The 21,231-nt window shown below is 43.4% G+C and overlaps 1 protein-coding gene across 8 annotated transcripts; it reads left to right on the forward strand.

Moving 5' to 3' along the window:
• Positions 1–2,483: 2,483 nt before the first annotated feature.
• zbtb18 (zinc finger and BTB domain containing 18) lies at positions 2,484–14,016 on the forward strand. Of its 8 annotated transcripts, none has more exons than XR_006372477.1 (4): positions 7,287–7,714; positions 8,792–10,535; positions 12,182–12,263; positions 12,338–14,016. XR_006372477.1 is itself a non-coding variant. In XM_044135618.1 (3 exons), exons 1-2 carry the CDS (start codon positions 7,675–7,677, stop codon positions 10,498–10,500), a joined length of 1,749 nt encoding a protein of 582 aa, XP_043991553.1. In that variant the 5' UTR covers positions 7,287–7,674; the 3' UTR covers positions 10,501–10,535; positions 12,182–14,016. The 8 variants fall into 8 exon arrangements, 5 of the variants coding, with proteins under 5 accessions (XP_043991555.1, XP_043991554.1, XP_043991553.1 ...); XR_006372476.1 differs by having other exon boundaries at positions 7,323–7,714; positions 8,792–12,263; positions 12,338–12,403; positions 12,554–14,016; XM_044135618.1 differs by having other exon boundaries at positions 12,182–14,016.
• Positions 14,017–21,231: the final 7,215 nt, after the last annotated feature.

Consider the following 21,231-nt stretch of genomic DNA (forward strand, 5'->3'; position numbering starts at 1 on the left):
TATTTGGAAACCAGCTTGAGGAATACTTTCATCCCCCATGAGATTTTAGAGGCAAACTAGAAAATTCCTGAAGAAATTTAACTGGGGCCTGCCAAAGTGTGCCCGTCGGTTTGGACCCAGCGTTCTGATGCTAAGAATTTGCATCAATGCTAAAGAAAGCTGCAATGTAAACAATAGAATCACAAGAATGTTAAGTAAACTGGACATGCACCATTCAGTATGATAAAGTAAGTGTATTAGCTAAAATGAGCAAAAATGCTAATATTAGCGTGAATGCTCTCAGTAGCATGTGGGATATTATTAGAATGTTCTCTGTAATTTACTCAATTCCTTCAGTATACTAAACATGGCAGATAAGTAAGAAAAATAGGTAATAGCTTATTTAAGCTAAAAGGCTAATGCTAATGAACAGCTCCCTCACCTGAGAGAACCAGATAATGCAGAATGATATCATTGCTTTATTTTGAAATTTGCAGTAAGCTTCATATTAAATGCCCACACTAATCCAATGTGTAAGAGTGCTTTGGATAAACCAGTCACATAAAGCCAAAAAGAGCAATTACATGATGTAAAAATTTCCAAGGCTTTTATTTTGAAATTTTTGTTAAGCTTCATTTGAAAGGGTCAAAGTCATCCCATGTGTAACAGTCATTGGATTAAATCAGTCATATAACGCTCAAAAAAGCAATGACCTGATGTAAAAATTTTCAAGGGCTTTTATTTTGAAATTTTCAGTAAGCTTCATTTCAAAGGGCTAGACTCATCCCATGTGTAACAGTGACAGGGTTAAATCAGTTATATACAGCCCATAGCAGCAAGTTGTTGTAAAGGCCAGCTCAGTCCTCCTCTGTTTTAACTGAACTACTAGTTAGAACTACAGTGATGCGTATTTGTAGTCCTAAGCAGCTCTCCCTGATCTGGGTTCCGTTGCCATGGTAAATAATCCTCTCTGCCAGCTGTGAGTGAGACATCCAGGGAGACAATTCTCTGTTTGAGCCAGCCAGTTTGACTAAAAAGCATTGCAAACAACTGTTTCCTGCTCGGGAACCGTAATACATATTCGAAAACCGTTTGAAGCATGTCCGCCATTCATATCTCTACCTCACTCACAGTATTAACAGCGATGAGATAAAAAAGTGTGTGCCAAGGTCTGAAATTTTCAGAAATACATGGAAGTGAATCAGTGAGATCTGTCTGCTACCCTGGCGCATGACTTTGCTCTGAAGCACCTGGAGAAAACTGTGCGCTTAGATAATTTTTGAAAACATTTGACCGTCATGACCAAGTTTGATACCAATCATGCAATATTTGTGAGCGTGAGGGCGAGTTAAAAATGATTTGGGGTCAAAATGTCGCTCTGACTCTCACTCTAGCGGAGCGACCTTCACACTCTGATTTTTCCAAAAATGAAAAACTTTGGGTCGCTTAGAAAGAAGTTGTGGACAAACCATAATACATATTGACGTGCTGTCTTCACTTTAAAAGAGATCACGGACGTATCTACAAAATGAAGTTTGAATGGCGTTTCTACATAAAGTTATGACGACACAGAAAATCCTCAAAAATAGGGTATTTTCAGGATTTACTGGTTGCCTCTCCCCTTGACGCACGAGACTTGCACCTGGTGAGCTCGTTAGTGATTTTGGGGTCGTAACTCCAAATCCCACCAAAAGTAATAGCTCCAATGCCGGGTTCGAGCCGCACGCTTTGATACCACTTTTGTGGGTGGGCTCAAGAGCGGCACGAGCCGGGAAGAAAAATAAATAATAAAGAGGCATTCTATTGGGTGTAGAACAATAGGTGCCTGCCATACAATGCATGGAGGCAGTGACTGACTTGCTTCGCAAGTCAGTCACTGCTCTCCTTATGCAATGCTATGGGGCAGGCCCCAATTACAAGTTTGACAAGTCTGTGTTTCTGTAGAAGAGAACGTTAAAGCTCATATGTTTTTGTAAATTAATAAATATATAAAGACAATAAAAGTTAAAAGCTCTTATAAAACTTGTGTTTAAGATTTTCTGTGTAGGAGTAAGAATTTAAGTTTTTGGTCAGTTTTAGCAACTGTGCTAATGCTAAAGTTACACTTGCTAGCACATTGAGATTATTAACACTGAGGCAGCAATGAACAACACTTATTAGCTGTGTGAGATTTGTTACCATTTCACTTGTATTTTGTTCCCTAACCCCAAACTAATAAAACATTACTGAAATACTAAGAAACCTTTTAAACCTCTTAGAACAAAGTAGAGTAACATTTTCTCTGATAACTGCAGCTGAAATGGCAATGACTGTTTTAGGGTTAAGAACCTAAGCTTGCTAGCAACTTCATTATCAGTAGATTTGCCAAACTATTTAAAGGTGGAGGAAAACAAACATAATTGCTCTCACACAGAAACTTTGTTAACCACAGGTTTAATAACATTGCACAGCTAGGATTTATTTTAAATTTGTTGATACATGAATTTCTAAAACAGAGAAAACAAAATCAAACAATGTTAAAACAGTTGATGGACAAATTATGTACTATTATAAAAAATAACGATCATAATTGATTGGTTTTTGAACTTTGTTGGCATGCTTGTTTCTTCTTTTCACTTATGTAATATAATGTAATATAATATAATATGATATATGATAAATATGAACCTTACAGTTCCTTGATGGACTTTTCACAAGACAAATAGAAATAACAGTTGAGTGAACCAATATTAGTTTAATTCTCTTTAATATACTTAGCTAGGGTATTATTTGTTAATATTTAACCATAACTTAACATTATATTTACAAACTGAGTTACTTGATTCATTTTTGACAAATTAAATGGCTAACATTCTCTGCTATACATCACATATAACGCATAGGAAAGCTGAACCTTATTCAGTGAAATTAGAATCAAAATGTCTAGATAGATGTCATCACCAAAGTATCTGATTTTGCGAGAATTCAACCTTTACTGGACATTACATTTGAAAAGTGATATACATAATAAAATATTAATGATTTCAATAACTTATAATTACACTTCCAAGATGTATCTTACCAGTTGCTTTATTAAAGATATGTATTTGCCTCTCTTTCCTCTCCATGACTGAAAAGGACTAAGATTTGCTTATGAATGCAGTGTGCTACCATACGACTCATTTATTACATCTGTTTACTCATTATGAGGACTAAACAGGCACTTCTGGTGGAGGCACAGCTGTTATGCCACTGATTAAGACCTGAGTGTATATTCCTGTTATTCCAACAATCAAACATTAAGCAGTATCCAGCTCCATTGAAACCAGCTGTGTGTTTTTCAGTCAAGGTGGTGCACCTGCTCTCGTCAGCTCCGCCTCCTCCCCATCACCCCCACCCTTCCTCCTTGACTACAGTACCCAGAGCGCATCGCGCCTCTCTCCACTCGCTCTGTGCTGCGCCAGTAAGTCCGCCCCGCTGACTCGCAGAACCAGTTGGTTTGGCCCAGCGTCTTCTTTTCCTGCCTCCTCACTGTGTGTGTACTGCTGCTGCCGCCGCCGCTGCTGTTGTTGCCTGGTGTCAACCTACGCCAACGAGAGAAAAAGAAGACATATCCCTCCCTCTCTCACTCCTCCACTGTGAGACGGCCTTGACTTTTTTCCTCCACCTCCTCCGCCTCCTCGCCGGCACCGCTGGCTTCCGTGCCGTGCCAGTCAACTCGCCTCCTTCCCCGGCTCGAGTTCAGCAGCAACAAGCTCGGAAACATCTGGCCGCCGCAGAGTGCTACACTCCCCCTGTTCCTGCAAAGCGCCTGCTCGCCCTGGCAGCCTGCTATGGAAATTAGTCCAAAGTCAACCTAGTTTGGTCTCGGAAGGGAAGGAAAAGAAGAAGAAGACGGGGAGGAATTGACGGAGGAGGACCTTGTTGTCTGTAAGTGTTGCCTCCGATACGGGAGTCCTATTAAAGGAGGGTTACGGAGGAGGGGAAAAGTAGCTAAACCTTCCTTAGCATGACCGTGTTGTCTCTTCGCTCTAACGGTCGCTATGTTGGCCGTCCCTCCGCGGTGTTTCACCAGCTGTTGTCATAGCACCGGGGCCTTCGGAACAACCGTAAATAGCTCAGGACTACCGGAGCCCCGGTCCGCCTTTACTTTTGTTAGCCGTGGCCGGGGCTACAGCTAGCTGCGTGGGTCAGTGTGTCTCCGGGTTTGTTTGTTGTGTCTTCTGGTGAGAAATTAATAACAGCCCGCTCCCGTTCGGCAGCTGTAACACCACTGCGACTTTTAAGCTGATTTTCCCCCAGAAAACAAGGCTTAAATTGTGCTTAAGGAAGGCTGCGGTACCCGAAGCCAACTTAAACAATCGAGGTAATTTATTAGAGTTATTTACTTCTTTATTACGTACAGAAACACATGTAATAAATATCTCTACCTAAAAAGGGATTTCTAAAGTTAATGTAAAGTTTGTTTAAAACGTGTAGCTTTTTAAAAAAACTTTTCTGATCAGCGCAAAACTTTTAATTATTTAAAGGTAAATATTAAAAAGCTCTATAAGACAAATACAAATACTACATTTGTAATTAATAATTTATTTTCTAGCTATAATAGCTTTATTCTTATAATCCTTACACAACTAGTCGTATGTTCATGCTCTTATAAATTAAATAGCAGGTAAACTTATCTGAAGCTTTACATTTACAAAGATGTTACAGATTAAGGTGTAACAGTTTCAAAACCTATCAGGCTCAAAATAAATAAAAGAATCTCCTTCATAATGCTCATCTGGTAGAAAATAAAATTAATTTGATGTCAAGGAAAGTGACCAAAGTTCCCTACCATAGATTAACCAAAACTGCCCCTCCTGCACACTGACAAACAGATGACTGAAAAATGATTCCCACACGTTTCTCACAGAAAACATAAGAGGATAACTGGAACTTCAATTTGGGAATCTAAAGTTTCTCCAGCTGTTATTGTTAATGTAAAGAGCTGCTTAAAATTAAAACTTTACATTGTTTATGGCTTTATTTTTCTCGTGAAGATATTAAGATCTTTACCGAATCAAAATGGACAATCTCCTGCAAAATTGTGCACTTTCACTCAAAGCTGAAACGAAAGCGAAATAACAAGCTCATAATAAGTTGCTCCCCGTCTGCAATTTCTTTTCTTTTTGAGCTCCTTATTTACGACTTGTTCTCATTGTTTTCCCCTCATTTCATCCTTGTCCGAAACAGAGGAGGCGGAGTGGGGTTGCGAGTGGGAGTTGGGGGAGAGTGAGAGGGGCACAGTTTGGTGAATGAATAAAATGACGGAGGGAATGAATACAAGACGAGGCGCAGCGGCGCTGAACCGTAAAAAAGTGGGAAACAATATCAGCTGCGTGCGTTTGTCAGTTGCGAATGTGCTGTGCTGGCCTTTGTTTATGCTTACTGGAAGGAGCTGCATTTAAAAACATCCAAAACAGTTCAGCAAAGGAAAAACAAAAAAAAAAAGTTTTTAACCTCAATTCCTTTTGGTGCCTTTTTTTGGCAAACTTTCCCTTCTCTCTCTGGAAGGTAGCTCTCCTCTAGTTTAATGATGACACAAATCAGCATCCCACTGCATTTAGTAGCTTTTTCTTCCCAGAGAGAGAGATAGCAAAAGGGAAGGGTGGTGGGGGTAGGAGGAGGTGGGATGAGGGGTGGGGGGGGACAAAGTTGTGGAGTGTTGGTAGAATGAAAGAGGAGTCTGGTGGCAGGAGTGTAGAGGAGGCAGCATATGGCTGTAGAAAGAGCACAGCTGGAGGTAGCATCTCCATCTGAGGATGATGTCAGAGCAGCTGACAGGCTGCCATCCACCCCACCTCCTCCTCCGTCCCTCCGCCCCCCCCCCCACCTCCCTCCCCGATCCTTTATTGTGAGTCTCAGCGGCAGCCTGGGAGAGTTAGCGCTACGTTTGTGTGTGTGTGTGTGCGCGCGCGGCGATCAGCGCTGGTTAGAAGAAGAAGAAGAAGGAGGAGGAGGAGACGGAGGAGGAGGAGGAAGAGGAGGGAGGTGGTATCTCGTTCCCCCTCCAACATCTCCTCCACTTTGCATCTGTCCCTTGCAGTTTGAACAGCGTGCTGTTGTTTTTTTTTTGTTTATTTGTTTTTTTCCCTTCGTTTTTTTTTTCTCTCTCCTTTCCTCTGCCTGCCTCCCCTCATCTTCTGCTCTGCTCTTCTACCCACTCATTGATTCAGAGTGAGAAGGATACACAACCAGTCAGAGAGAGAGAGAGAAAGAGAGAGAGAAAAAAAGCAAACCCGGCTATCCTGCCACACTGGAGTTAATCAAGTTGATGCGTACTGCTGCTGCAGGTATCGTTTCTGTGTGTTTTCTCTGTGTGTGTGTGTGTGATGCCTAGATATAGTCCGGGATAGAGGAGTAGTTATTTTATTCCGGAGGTTCTCCCTGCGTGTCAAGCTTGTTTGAGTGCTGTGTGAGGATGGTAGTGGGTACGTTAGCGGTAAATAGTAGTTGCTGCCGGTGTCATCTTTTTAGTTTTTAGTTTGAGTCTAAAGATCCTGCTCTCTGACATTATGTTTTGGACACTTTCCATGTATTTGTTTAAGATAATCCAAGCAGAAAGCACAAGGTGAAGTAATCTTTAAATCTTGTGCAACTTTTACAGATGTAACGTAAGTAAAAAAAAAAAAAGAAGAAGAAGAAGAAGAAAAAAAATTCACTACTTATTCAATCGAAACACAAAAGTACATTTTAAGCAAAAATAAGTGCTTATTTAATCCGAATAATTAGGTTCTGTATTTTTTTTGTCCTTTTCTAGTCGATTTTGTCGCGTTTCGGTATTACTTGAAAGCATGCGCGGTCCCGGTCTTGCCCGCTGCTCTCCCCTTCCTGTCGGCTGGAGTAGAGGAAGACTAATTTAGAAGTTGCAGATTTGAGCTGCCTGAATTGGCTAGACAGCTGTAATCGCACTCCCTCCTAGTCTTAATCTCTTTATCTGGCTAGCAGCTGCCATATGGCCCCCGTCAGCTGGATCAGATGTGGGTAAGCCTCCCTCCCCGGCCGTCCCAGCCGCTCCCTCCCTTGCCCTCCCTGTGTTTGCGTGTGTGTGTGTGTGTGTGTCTCCTTTCGCAGACCCCTGCCTTGACGGAGTCGGCTGGCCAGGGTTAGGGGCAGGGTGGCCACCGCCGGCTCCCTCCCCAGCTCCCTGCCGCTACCACCACCGCCGTCGCCGGCGTCTTTATTTTTAGCCATCTTTAAGGATTAGGATTGATGCTGTGACGAGCAGGGCACTTACAGTGATTGTATTGTAAATCTTCTCTTCTTGGTGGTGGGTGGGAGGGTTGAGGAAGAGGGCAGTTACTTCTGCGGGGCGGATGTGCAGAGAGTTTTTTCTTCTTTTTTTTTTCCCTCGTAAGATTCAGATGAGAAGGAGTGCCTAAGTGACGAATGGCGTGTGTGTGTGTGTGTGTGTGTGTCTGAGGAGGTGGCAGAGAGGGGGGTTTGGCTGGACAGAGGGGTGGGGTTGGGGAGGAGAAGGAGGAGGTGGGAGGTGGTACACCCTTGTCCCCCCGTAAGTCGCCTCATTAAAAGCAGTCTGAGCGAGCCGTAGGGCGAGCGCGCACACACACACACACGTACGCAGCCCGTAGACGCACACACTCGCATTCCTGCTTCAGCTTCATTCAAATGAGGCGACTGAACCTCTCGGGTTAATACAGCGCAAGAGCGGGACCCATGTATTTTCTCAGGCAGGACAAATCAACTTGGTTAACAGGTGGGCCTTTTTTTACGTTTTACTCATTTCGTTTTGTTCCTCTTCTATCCTCCAACTTTCAGCTCCTGAAACCCTCATTTTAACGAGGTAAATTGAATTAAATTCACTTTTTTTTCTCCCTCTGGTTCAGACAATATTAACATTCTCCATCCTTTCCGCCTCGCCTTATCTCAGATCTTAAGCCGGCGCTCACAGGTTAAACGAAGGACAAGCTTTTTTTTATTTCTGGACCTTCTTCTGCTTTTTCCATTCAGCCAGTTTTTCTTCCTGACTTAGTCTGTGGAGGTGGTTTGTAGGTAGGTAGGTAGGCTGGTGCTCAGAGCATGTGTGTGTGTTTGTACGTGCGGACAGAGCGCGCAGCTGAAAGCTGGTTACCTAAAAGGGCTGCGCCAGGCCAGGCCAAAGTGGGTTAATAAAAATAACCAGCGTAGGAGCAGCGACAATCCAGGAGTGCAAGCAGAGGAGTTGGAGAGCGGCAGGAAGACTGAGTGGAGGAATCTGTCTCTGGAGGTTTATCTGAGATTAAGTCATGGTTAGAAAAAAAAAAAAACACGGACAAGTTGATATTCAGCCTTTTTATCTACATTTTTCTTAATGTTTTTCATATTTGAAAGAGTTAAATATTTGCAGAAATAATCTGAGCAATAATTTAAAAAATGTGTTGCATTTTAGATAATATTCCCAATGTGGAAAATGTTTTTTTTTTTTTCTTTTTTTTTATCTGTGTTTTCAAAATTTAAAAATGTGTTTATTTTTTTTCTCCCGGTGATTTTCTCTGCTCGTGATGTTTCTTTTTCCCTCTGTCTGGTACCACATCTTGTTCTCCATTTACAATTTTTCGACTTATAAAATATAACTGTAGCTGCAGAACTGCAAGGATTAAAAACAATAATATTCACTCTTGAATTTAAAAAGTCTCGATTTCTAGTTTATCTGAAATTTCTAAGTGTTCTGGAAATGTTCATTTCATTTTCGGAGCGCGTTCAGCTTATTACACCGTTCGGCTTCTCGTTAGCGACCATTTAAAAGGCGAACGCACACACTCACTGTGTGTGTCCTCTGTGTTCCCGGCTGCAGGTTATGAGGACGGCAGGATGGAGTTCCCAGACCACAGCAGACATCTACTCCAGTGTCTGAGTGAGCAGCGGCACCAGGGCTTCCTGTGCGACTCCATGGTGCTGGTGGGCGATGCCCAGTTCCGCGCCCACCGCGCCGTGCTGGCCTCCTGCAGCATGTACTTCCACCTGTTCTACAAGGATCAGCTGGACAAGCGAGACGTGGTGCATCTCAACAGCGACATCGTGACGGCGCCGGCCTTCTCCCTGCTGCTGGAGTTCATGTATGAGGGCAAGCTGCAGTTCCAGGATCTTCCCGTGGAGGATGTGCTGGCGGCGGCCAGCTATTTGCACATGTACGACATCGTGAAGGTGTGCAAGAAGCGCTTGAAGCAGAAGGCCACGGCGGAGGCGGACAGCACGCGCAGGGAGGACGACGGCGGCTCCAGCTGCTCCGACAAGGCCGACAGTTTGTCCGAAGGGTCGACGGGGCAGCCCGCTACGGCCGACGTGCTGCACAGCGATGAAGAGGAGGAGGGGAAGGCCGAGGGAAGCCAGCTGTGGCTGCGGTTGCCGTCGGCAGACAGACCGGGAACGCCGGGCGGGGCTGCGGCCAGTCCGGGACACGGAGAGGCGGCGAGCCAGGCAGGTGAAGGCCTGGGAGAGGGGAGCAAGGTGCTGTCGCCTGCTGGCAGCCCCAGCAGCTCCACTGGGTCGCTCTCCCAGAGATCCCACCGCTCCATCAGCTCCCGCGCCGGCCACAGGGGCAGGAGGGTGTCAAATGACGCAGCCGACTGCGTCCTGGACCTGTCGGTGAAGCCCATTGCTGTTAACAACCACCATCCGTCTTACTTCAGTGGTGCGGCTACGCCGGACAGCCTGCAGAGCCCGCTGGCGGTGAGGGTGAAGGTGGAGAGGGGGGTGGCCTCTGACGAAGACGAGGAACTGGGCGGGAGCGACTACAGCATGGAGCACAGCGGCCTCGGTAAGACGCAGGTTCCCAGCGCCAACGGATGCCTGAGTCACCACGGTGTGGGTGGGCCCCTGTCGGCCCAGAGGCGACTGGGACTGGAGGCCCACCTGTCGGCGCTGCGCGAGGCGTCTCTGGCGTCGGAGCTGGAGCGGGACGAGAAGCCCCCGGCCTCGGCCGCTGCCAACGAGGACATTCTCGGGGGGGAGAACGAGCACGCCCAGGCCGAAGCGGCCAGCATGGACAACTCGCTGCTGCCTTACGTCTCCAACATGCTGTCGGCCCAGCACACCCAGATCTTCATGTGCCCGCTGTGCAACAAGGTGTTCCCCTCGCCGCACATCCTGCAGCTCCACCTCAGCTCCCACTTCAGGGAGCAGGAAGGCATCCGCTCCAAGCCCGCCGGGGACGTCAACGTGCCCACCTGCACCATCTGCAGCAAGACCTTCTCCTGCATGTACACGCTGAAGCGCCACGAGCGGACGCACTCGGGTGAGAAGCCCTACACCTGCACCACCTGCGGCAAGAGCTTCCAGTACTCTCACAACCTCAGTCGCCACGCGGTGGTGCACACGCGCGAGAAGCCGCACGCGTGCAAGTGGTGCGAGCGGCGCTTCACGCAGTCCGGGGACCTCTACCGTCACATCCGCAAGTTCCACTGCGAACTGGTGAACTCGCTGTCGGTGAAGAGCGAGCCGCTGGCGCTGCCCAACGTCAGGGATTGGGCGATCGAGGACAGCTCCCAGGAGTTATGGAAGTAGAGTCGGATTGTCGGGGTTGAGAGAGGCCTGGGGAGGTGAGAGCAAGGTGGCAGAGTTATGCTGTCGGGGGTTTAAGTGAGTCATGTTCTTATTCGTTGCGACATCTCATTCAACCGCACTTTAATAGCACATGAAAATGTTACTACTGACTTATTTTTACTGTCTGTTTGGGGGTTTATGTTTTGTTTTATTTTGAAGTCCCGTAACGATTTGGCGTTAGTTCTCTTCTGTCGTTTTCTTTTTTGTGTGCGCGCGTGTGTGTGCGTCTGAGGACACGGCTCCCTCCCTAAGTGTCTTTTTTTTGTATTCTTTAATATTATTATTATTATTATCATTTTGTTGTTTTTGGAAGAAATTTCTGCGTGTGTCTATGTTTCACCCCAGATACGACACTCCCATCGCCGGCCTCACCGGTTCCACAGGCAACAGGAGTTCATGTCAAACACACTGAAACCACACACTAAAAAAAAAAAAAAAAAAAAACACGGGTACTGTGAGGCCGCCGCGCACGCTGCCGTCTGAATACGTATGCGTGTGCGCGTCTGATTCTGCACTACTCCGGCTAAAGCAAGCAAACGACGACAACAATAAAAAACTAACAAATAAACAAAAGAGAAATCGTGTGTGTGAGCGTGCGTGAGTGCGTTTTTGTGTGTGTTAAATTAGATTTTCCTCCTGGCATGAAGGTGTCGTTGGCGAGCGCTTCCCACTTCTCTCGTTAAGCTCTTTGGTGTTGTGTTGGTGTGTTCAGGGGAAAGCTGACTGACTGACTGACTGACTGATGGCACTCATGCAATGCACAGCCTCCTTTTTTCACTTCCAATCAATCTGAAGTATTTTCTAAAAATGAGAAGACCTTTACAAATATTATTATTATTATTATTATAGATAGATTTGTTTTTCTTGAATCTAGCTGGCAGTCTTTAAAACATCTCTTGTTGTAAATGTATTTAATTTAAGGTTGTTGTATATTGTTCTGCTATAGTTTAAAGATTTTAATCCCTTTTTTAACTTAATGATTATTATTATTATTAATATTATTTTTTTTTTGTAATGGGACCTGCTGTTGTTGCATGATGTCCAAACCTGTATATTTTAAAATTGAAAATGTGAATCTGCTGTATAACTGTACACATTGTAATTGAACAAATATTTGACAACAGGCTCTCTCTTTTTTTTTTGTTTTTTTTTTTGTTGTTTTCTTTCCCTCTTTTTCTTTGTGAATACTACTCCAGGGTGCGGTCTGTTTTTAAAAATGAAAAACTGAGTATCACTCTCTCGATTTTGAGGGGGGAGGAAAAAAAAAATGCATGGAAATTTGATTTGGTCTTAAACTTTTAGGTTGTTTTTGCATCGGAACGGGGGGAGGGCGGGGAAGATGTTCGAACGGTAAATTTGTTGGTGAAAAGTTAGCGGAGAGGCAACCTGATGAAGCATTTTAAGCCTGTCTTTTAAGCACTGATTTGTCTGCTGTGTGTGTGTGTGCGTGTGGGATGGTGTGCATGTGTGTGTGACCTGGTCTGTACCAGTCGATCGAACCTACTGAAGCTCTACATCCACCCAGCACTTCTTCGTCCCCCTGCTCCTCCTCAGGCATCAAATGTCCTCACCGCTTTGCGTTTCCCTCCTCTTTTGTCTTCTTCTGCTTCCTGGTTAAGCCGTTTCTTATTTATCTCTACAGATCTGACCTCTTTTTTTTTGGCGGGCGGTCTGATAACGCAGTTTGGCTGAGATGTGAAGGATACCTAGAGAGGTAGAGGAGGGTAAGCCCAAGCCCTCTTGCTTTAAAGTGTAAGGGTCAGATATCTGTGTCACACTGTTCCTCATCTGTTTGCAGCGAATGCCATAACGGATCTGAGACTTTCCTTTAGAGGAGATGGCAGAGAATTGGCCTAAATCAAGGGTCAGCAACTTTTATAACCCAAAGACTCATTTTCATCCTCGCTGAAAATAAATGGATTACCTGAACCTTTCAAATTCTGATAAATGTTACTAAAAAATTTTGTAATTTGTAGTTACAGAACTAAATTTTCACTTCTTCTTTTGGTTTCAGAAGAAAGAAAAACACCAATCTTTTACCAGAAGATTATGAAGCTAGAAAGAAAAAAAGAAAAAACAGGTCGGTCTTACTCCATTTTAAAAATATATCTCGTACTATTACTGTAATTCTATTGTGGAAATCTATAGTTGATAATCCATGAAAGCTGGCCTCCTTTATGTAAAAATCACTGCTCAATATAAAAGCATTTGGACCAATGCTATTAGGAGCCACAGGTTGCAGACCCCTGGCCTACATCAATACAAGCACCTTTTAAGCTAAAATGCGTGAAAACCTAATTTTGCTGGAAAGATGCCTTTACTCAAAACTGACGTTTCTAAAGACGTGGAAGTATCTGATACTGGAAAACATTTAGAAATGATTGACGGAAATCATGTAAATGTGTTGAATTCAGACAAATATTGTCTTAACTATATTTTGATTAAATAATCGGACTTGTTTTTTTTTTTGTTTTTTTTTGGTGATTGTTGTGTTTGGGTTGGGGCTACATCAGTTTAACAATTGCTCTTTAAAAGATGGTCAAGCGTTTGTACAATCCAAAAAGCATTTGGCAGCGATGCAGGCGCACCAACGATTCCTCCTCCTCTCAGATGCGTGCGTGCGCGTTTTCGTGCGTGTGTTCGAGCGTGCACGCCACCGTCATCTGGTGGCACCTGCAGGCTTTGCCAACGCAACAGTGTGGGTGACATTGCAGCAGTTTGCACCACATCTTCTCATTTTTTTTCCCTTTTTTTGGGTCTTGAAATGTTATCTCTTCACTGGCGGCGCCTCTGCATATGGGCTCCTTCCATCCTGCTGTTGTTTTCATCACTACTGCTGCTTTTTTTTTTCTTTTTTTCTTTTTTTTAAAAATGTTTTTGGTTCCTCTGGTTGTGCTTGACCGCCTTAAACTGCTGTAGTCCAAGCTATTTTTTTTATTTTTTTTAATTTAAATATATTTCTGTTGAAGTGTGAGGTGGAGACGAGGGACCGGCGACCACCCTGACATGACGTCTCCATCTTTTGCTGTGCTTACTTGAAGGGGAGGGTGGGGGAGGGTCTTTTTTTTTTTTTTTTGGTAAAAGGTTAAAAACAAAAAGGTATGACACAAATGGAAGTTCATAGGAAGTCATAAAATGTTGGGGGAGGGGGGCATATAATGACTGAATCTGTTTTGAAAAAGGACAATCACTGTCTGGAGAAAAACAAACAAACAAAAAAAAATAAACGAGCAGATTTTTTGAGATATATTTGCTCCCTGTTGAGATTACAAAATTTTTTTGCTCTTTTTTTTGTGAGGTTCTGTTTCCAATTTTAGTCATTTTTAGCTTTGACAATCATAACTGGGTTTGTTTTCTTTTTCTCAAGGGGAGTAAATTCTAATTGTATTTAGTTTTGTAATTTTTTGGTGTGCTGTTGTTGACATTTTTAAAAATTGTGTGCAAAACTGCAATAAATTATAAGAATCCCGAACCTCCGCCCTGGTGTGAAGTATTTTTGTTTCGTTTTTGTGATGAAGAATGTAGAAAAACGCCAAACATTGCGACTCCGTTTCCACGCGGTCGCTTCCTCGTTGTTGGGGTGGGCATTTATCTTATCGTTTCTCATTTTTAACATCGTATCAAGATCACGATAAATTGGAATTACGGGTGTTTTTAAAAAAAAAGAAAATCTGTCCATATCGTTGGGATTGTTAGTTTTGGTATTTTCCCTCTGTGTTTGTTCAATTAAAATATTATTGCATATCAGTACATTTAAAAATATGATTAAATGTGGTCACTGTGTGCAGCTTAGGGATATAAATCTCACTTCTTGATGCGACTGGTGTCCTAAAGAAGCGTCTTAGGAAAAAGGATGTTTTTCAAGCGCAGAATTTGTGTTTGTGGGGATTTTTAATCGATGTTATGTCAGTTACAACCATACAATTATCTAAAAAAAAAAAGAAATAAAGTTTTATCATTATCAGAATAGTACCACAAAATATCGTGATAAAACTTTAAGTCGTCCACCACTACTTCACTGACTAACTTAGTACTTAGAGTACAGATGCTGCTACATGTTTTTATGGCAGCTCTATTCGGATTGGGAAACACATTACCAAAAATGCCTAATGTGTAAATTTTGATACATTAGGCATGAACATTCCCTAATGTATTGCTAGAAGCTTCCAATAACAACAAAAAGATCAACGTAAAATGTAATTTTTTGATTGTGCTGTTAAATAAACTTAAAAATAGAAAGCTCAGATCTCCAGTCTTTTTACGCGCGTTCCTGCTTCTTCCGTACGGAGCGTCGTGCTGCAGAAGGGACCGGGACGCCAGGGCCTCCCGTCCTTCTGTCACTTGCGATGTGGGTGGAAGTCACGTACACGCACGCACACGATTCAGCGTTTCTGGACATGGAGCTTCATCTGAATCTGCGGCGCTGGCTGAGACGTAGAGAAGAAAATGTGCAGCAGCTTGTCCAGATTCAATCCCCTGCAACAGACACACACCCACCCACACACACACACACTCACGCACACAATGCCCTTTCGAAAGATCCTCAAGCACGGGTTTCCAGTAAAGAAATCAGCTTTACCTGCTGCTCTTACAGATGCATTAAAAGCCCCTTGCAGTCGCAGGCCAAGGCGCAGCGTTCATTAGGCCACAGATGGTCTCCTCGGTAAGCCCCCAACGCACACTCACGCGATAAGCTCACTTCTAATCTTTACGACATTGTCCTGTGTCTGATGAACGCCTAACATTAGCTTAAGAAAGTTACGAGAAATAAAAAAAATACATATATTGAGCTTTTTTATTTTATTTTTAAAGTTCATCTTTTTGTGTGTGTGTGTGTGTGTGTGTGTGTGTGTGTGTGTGTGTGTGTGTGTGTGTGTGTGTTGGTGGGTGTGTGTGTGGGTGGTTTTTGTTTGTTTGTTTGTTTTTCACTGAACTTTTACAGTGTTGATGCAAACGGCATCAAATTTTGCCAGGTTGTACACTTTGGAGTTCTTCGCACCCAATTTGTCTTCCATCATGAATTTTCGTGACATTAACTCCTTTTCAGGGTAGCCTACATCCTTTGAATTAACTCATCTTTACACATGATTTCTATTTTCAGAACTTTTTGTTCGTAACTTTATTCACCCAAACTGCCATTTAAGGAGTTAAAAGTTCAATAAAAATGTGTTACGTATGGTAAGAAGTGAAATGTAAATACTAGAAACAATATCTATAGCCTACACTGTGTCTCTATGGCGATCTTAAAACAAGCGTTTTATTAGTGTCCAGATGGAGCACATAATGAAGCCCGGTGGGTTAAACAGTGAGGATTAAACTTGATAGAGTCTTGGTTTATAAATGCTCACATATGGTTTAAATGTAACAGAGATGTTGCATAAAAAGCAAAAGCTGCTGCGCTCAAAGTTTGTAAAATAAAAATATAAATTTAAAGTCTGCCACTTTGCGCTACCTGCACTACTTTCAGTCACGTTTTATTTTTCTTTTTTTTTTTTTTGCCGTGGACAGAAAACATCTCCTTTGGTTCTGCGCCGCTTCGTGATCGTTAATTGCAGTCTGCAGCGTCGTAAGGGAACATCTGCTTGCAGACAACTGCGCTCCTCTCTGTCTCCGCGAGTTTTTTTTTTTTTTTTTTTGCCGTGAATGTAGGTCATTAATTTGTTTCTGTCCTTTGTTTACTTAAGGAAGGGGGACAAAGGGGCAGCTGCAGAACCATTTGGCTGTGCCCAAGGCGGGCCAGCTCAACATGTTGGGAGGCTGAGACCAGCTTGGGCTCCTGTCTGGGGCCCGGGCCCCTGCACTCTGCTGCATCGCGTGAGGGGAGCCCGCTCTGCCAAGCTGCCACCGAGGGCTGCTGTACCACGGGGGGAGGAGGAGGAGATAAAGAGGAGGGTGTCATGTGGACATGTGGAGCCGTCCTGATGTTTGAATTTGTAAAACCAGGTTTCTCTCTCTGTGTGTGTGTGTCCAAAATGAGCTCAAAAACTGATTATCTTTAAGGAACACCAAACTTTTCACGGTGTTTTGATTTCACAGCCAAGAAGCGCTTAATATCTGTGATTTCGAAAAGGCAGCTGGTTAAATATACAGTAGGAACAATGGCACCATCACAAACAGGATTCCAGCTTTTTAGCCGAGCCACAAAGCGTTCGCTCAAAGCTTGTGCCTCCTGTACGCTTTTCATGTCTCAGACTTGTTGATTCTGCATGAAAAAGGAAACGTTCCCAGGCCAGGTCTAGCCATGGCGCAGAGAGAAGCAAGTGTGTGTGTGTGTGTGTGTGTGTGTGTGTGTGTGTGTGTGTGTGCGTGTGTGTGTGTGTGCGTGTGTGTGCGTGTGTGTGTGCGTGTGTGTGCGTGTGTGTGCAAAGCGATCCTGGATTGTCTACATATTTAAAAGAGCTCCTTTGTGGAGCACTCAGCACAGCAGGACAGAAGGCGAGCAACAAGCAGCGCGCCTGCAAGCAGACAATACAGTGGTACTGCACTGGCTGAGGGGGGCAAAACAAGGGGAGTAAGGGGGCAGGATGAGGCAGAGGGGATTTTTTTTTTTTCATTTTGGGAAAATGAGGGGACAAAGTGTCCCATCCAGTCAACCACTCCACTGTCTCCTCCCCCTTTTCCTTGGACACAAAAGGCAGCGCAACTCGAATATCTGTGTGTCTCAGTAAGAAGGGAGGGGCCCAGTTGGTACTTACACATGACCCCCCCCCTGACTCCCCTGCAGCCTACATACTCTTTACACATGCATACATTAACATAATGTATGCTTAAAATCCCCACAAGAGTTATTGAGCTAATTTGACACTTCTGCACATATTTATTTATTATTATTTTATATTTTTACATTTTCATGTCGCAACCAAAACCCTCTATATGTTTTATTAGGACTTTGCGTGAAGAGGAGGGATAATCACGTTGTTTTCATCGTGTTTCTGAATGAAAAATATGAAAGCCGTTGAATGCATTTGTATTCGCCCCCCTGATCCACCACAGCATCACAATATGCTGCAGTAAAAGTCTTTCGGGCTTCGCCTCTGCACGCTTTTAATCCTTGAATCATATGCAGATTTCTAGGCCTGGACTTTGACTGGGCCATCTGCTGCTTTGATGTCTGTTTAGCAGAAAGGTGCAGGAAGGTGAACCTTTGCCTCCGTCCGTCTCAAGTCTTTTTTTCATCCTTGCATTTATCTCCATCCCCCTCCACTTTCAGTTCTGATCAGCTCGGATGGTATAGAAAAGCATTCACACAGCATTATACTGCCACTGTCATGTTTCACCATGGAAATCTGTCCATCTATCTTTGAGCATCAATCAGAATGATGCATTCAAAGACCTTTGGATTTACAGAAAACGCAACAACTTCCGCCCTCTCCCAGCTGCGGGTGCGTCTGCCAGATAAGGGGGCTGACAGGGTGTGTTCGGGGTGTTGTTAGAAACTGCTGGCACTGGGACACATGTGCACGACTCAGCACTTTATCATCACCACGGTGACCTGACGGGACGCAGGCAGGGAGGGGGTCCTTTGGTGTCTCTAACTCAACCTGTCAGCCTGCTGCTGCTAACACTGCTACTGCACAGTGACTATGTAGAGGCGTGTGTGTGTGGGTGTGTGAGGGGACATCTGGTGCACCTGCCTACTGTGTTTTACACACGTATAGACATAAACACACACAAAGAGCAGCAGTCGTCCAGCTGTGGCGGCTCGCTCGTGACACAAGCTCACAATTATAGTTGGATTTTGCCCAATTTCACATTTAATACTAAAAAGAAAACCGGATGCAACGCATTTGACCTAGGTCTGTCTTTCAATTTTGAAAAACGTAAACAAAGAGGGAATATTGCCCGTGTGACCCAAGGTGCCCTCTTACAGTCATGATGGGTGAACTGGTGATTTCACTACGGAAGAAGCAAGAAGCACTGGAAGGAGTATGAAGCAGATCTCGGCTTGGGTAGTAGTGGAGGACAATCACATGGTAGGCACTCAGGAAACAGGCCAACCCAACACAAGAAAGAGCTAAAAGCCTACAAACATGCACTGTACACTGACATGACAACACTGGTGCATCACAGTGAATTACACCATAATGGTAACGTTTCTTCTGACTTTATAACTGAGGCAAGGTTTCTCACATGTCAACATTGGGTTTGTTCAATGTAGTGAAAGCAGTACTGTTTTGGTTTTTAACCCTCTGGTGTTGAACCCTTTATTTTGTGATCAACCTGTGACTTTTCATTGATCGCCATAGAAACATTGGGCCAATATTATCCTCACCATGCATCTAAAATGCTGTAATGCCAGTTTTAGGCATAAAAGTCTCCCTTTCACTTAAAAGTTAAACATGAAAATATAGATTTTGTCTTACAAGATATGTTCCTTGTAGGTGCATGACACTGACCTTGTATTTATGGAAAGGTCTTTGTAAATTAATTGCTTCACCTCTTTCACTTGGACCAAAAAAAGTTCTATTCTTATAGATTTCACTAGAAGCTTTAGGTGTGTCAGCATTTTTTTAATGAAAGCCACTACCAACTTCAGTCCTCATTTTACAAAACAAACAACCTCTCCAATCTCAGATTAGCAATAGAACATTCTCAAAAAGAAAATATAAGAAAATGTGTTTTTTTTGTCCTTCTCCCATACATGCAACTTTGATTTTGATTTTTGATTTTTTTGAAGGTTTAGGCTTGGAGTGTCAAAAATGTGTTGAAACATTGAATCTGATCATTTTTTATTCTTTTGTGCAAAGTTATTTAAAAGTCAAAAAGGACTTTTTTTTTCCTCCTTTCCAAGTGTATTATCAATTTTTTTAAATTTTTTTTAGATCTACAGTTTAAAACTTGTTTTCACCTGGTGGAAAACAATTTAAAAGTTTGGAAGGATCTCAGCACCAGAGAATAAAAAAAAAGAAAGAAACACAAGAACATCGTAATGACAGGGTGTTTTAAATGACTCAAAAATTGGCTGAAGAGACACAAATTGCCCTATTCAGTTTGGAAGCCATATTAGAGAAACAACAAAGAAGAGTAGCGATTCCCCCCAGAACAATCTACCTGGCCAAATTTTATGCAATTTGCATAAACGTAGCCAAACCAGGGAAATATAAAATTCACCAAACGCCAATCCAAAAAAGTAAGTCAGCGGACCTCGGAGAGTTTATTTAATTTGATTCAATTCTGTTAAGTTTTGCAGCAGCGGTTTAGACTAAAGTACATGCAATCCAGGTCGTTTCATTTCACCAAACTCTCTCTAGTGCAGTCTGACAAACCCTACAGTACACATCAATAAAACTATCACCTACTAACCTGGGTGTCTGGTTACTGTAGGTGTGTGTGGGTTGTTTCTACCTCCTTCTTTGCAGGGTGTGACCGGCAGGTGTGTTCCCACAGCCGTAGCTTAAAAGGAGTGGCGCTGCCAGTGGCAGATGCCAGGTAATCATTTCTCATTTGCCATAAGAATTATATGAGCAATTTTTTTAAAACGCTGTGAAAAAAAAAAAGAAAAAAAAGAAGAAGAAGAAATCATGGTTCCATCTACTGGTTTGGTAATTTGCCAGATGTCGATGCTGGAATGCATGGCTGTAAAAGTAAAACAGTGGATGAGACTCTTTCACTGTCCGTTGTTCTGAGAGAGACGATCAAAAAGAAAAAATAATAATCTGTCATATTCTGTTTTTACTCATCTTTTTTAAAAGAAGAGATGAGTAAATCATTTTCATTTGCTTAAATATTCAACAAGATGAGCGGAGAACTCGCGTCATGCAATCACACATCAAGCAGATGAACACATGTAACTCACATAAATCATGAGCCTCTCCCAGTCCCTTCGGCTCAGTCTCCTCGCCGCTCCTCCTTCAGCTCCCCCTGATTCACGCCGTGGTGATCACCGTCCTCACCTGCCGGTCCACCCTCCAACAATCCACCATCAGCTCCGCCAGAAGGAAAAGAGAAAGGAGCAACATTAGCAACAACAAGCAGCACTCACCACCGTCAGTCCATCTCAGCTTCAGTGGTTGAGACTCTCAGGAAACTCCACAAACCCGTCCGTCTTCACCCTCTACCTCCCGTCGATCGTCATTACCTTTCATAGTCGGTGCTAACCCCAAACCTCCCTCAGAATCCAGACGAATCTTCAATCTCGCATATTGATAAACTGTTTAACTCGCCTGCAGTGTTCCATATTGGCTCATTTTTCAACATTGACGTGACAGTCAGGGTAATCTGACCTGTGTAGGATTCTGACATCAACTTCTCTGTCAGATTTCAATCCAGAATTTGGCCGATGTCTATTATTGTTAATCTTATTTCTTCATTTTTTGTGTTTAACACTCAACCTAAACATCTGTTGCTTGCTGTTACACCCGACTTTCTTCTTGGCGGGACAAAAACATCTGGGATTCTACTTCCTAATATATTCAGGAGCGTAAAACCTAACCTCTGTAACAGTGGTGGGAGTAAAAGTAACACCCACCTCTGTGGGGTTTAACAGCTTCACTCTGGTCCATCGTCATCCTGAAGAACTTTGAGGAATCCGGACTGCAGTTGGTTCTGGTGGGATACAATCTCAGCCTGTCGATGAGGGAAACTGATCACAAGAGTGGAAAATAAATGTATGCAAACGATATGTCGGGACGTGTTACCATTTATTTGTCTATTTATCGAAAAGCTGACGTTTTCTTGACACAAGAAAAAGAC

Source organism: Gambusia affinis, linkage group LG13 (assembly GCF_019740435.1).
Source record: "Gambusia affinis linkage group LG13, SWU_Gaff_1.0, whole genome shotgun sequence".
NCBI classification, from domain to species: domain Eukaryota; kingdom Metazoa; phylum Chordata; class Actinopteri; order Cyprinodontiformes; family Poeciliidae; genus Gambusia; species Gambusia affinis.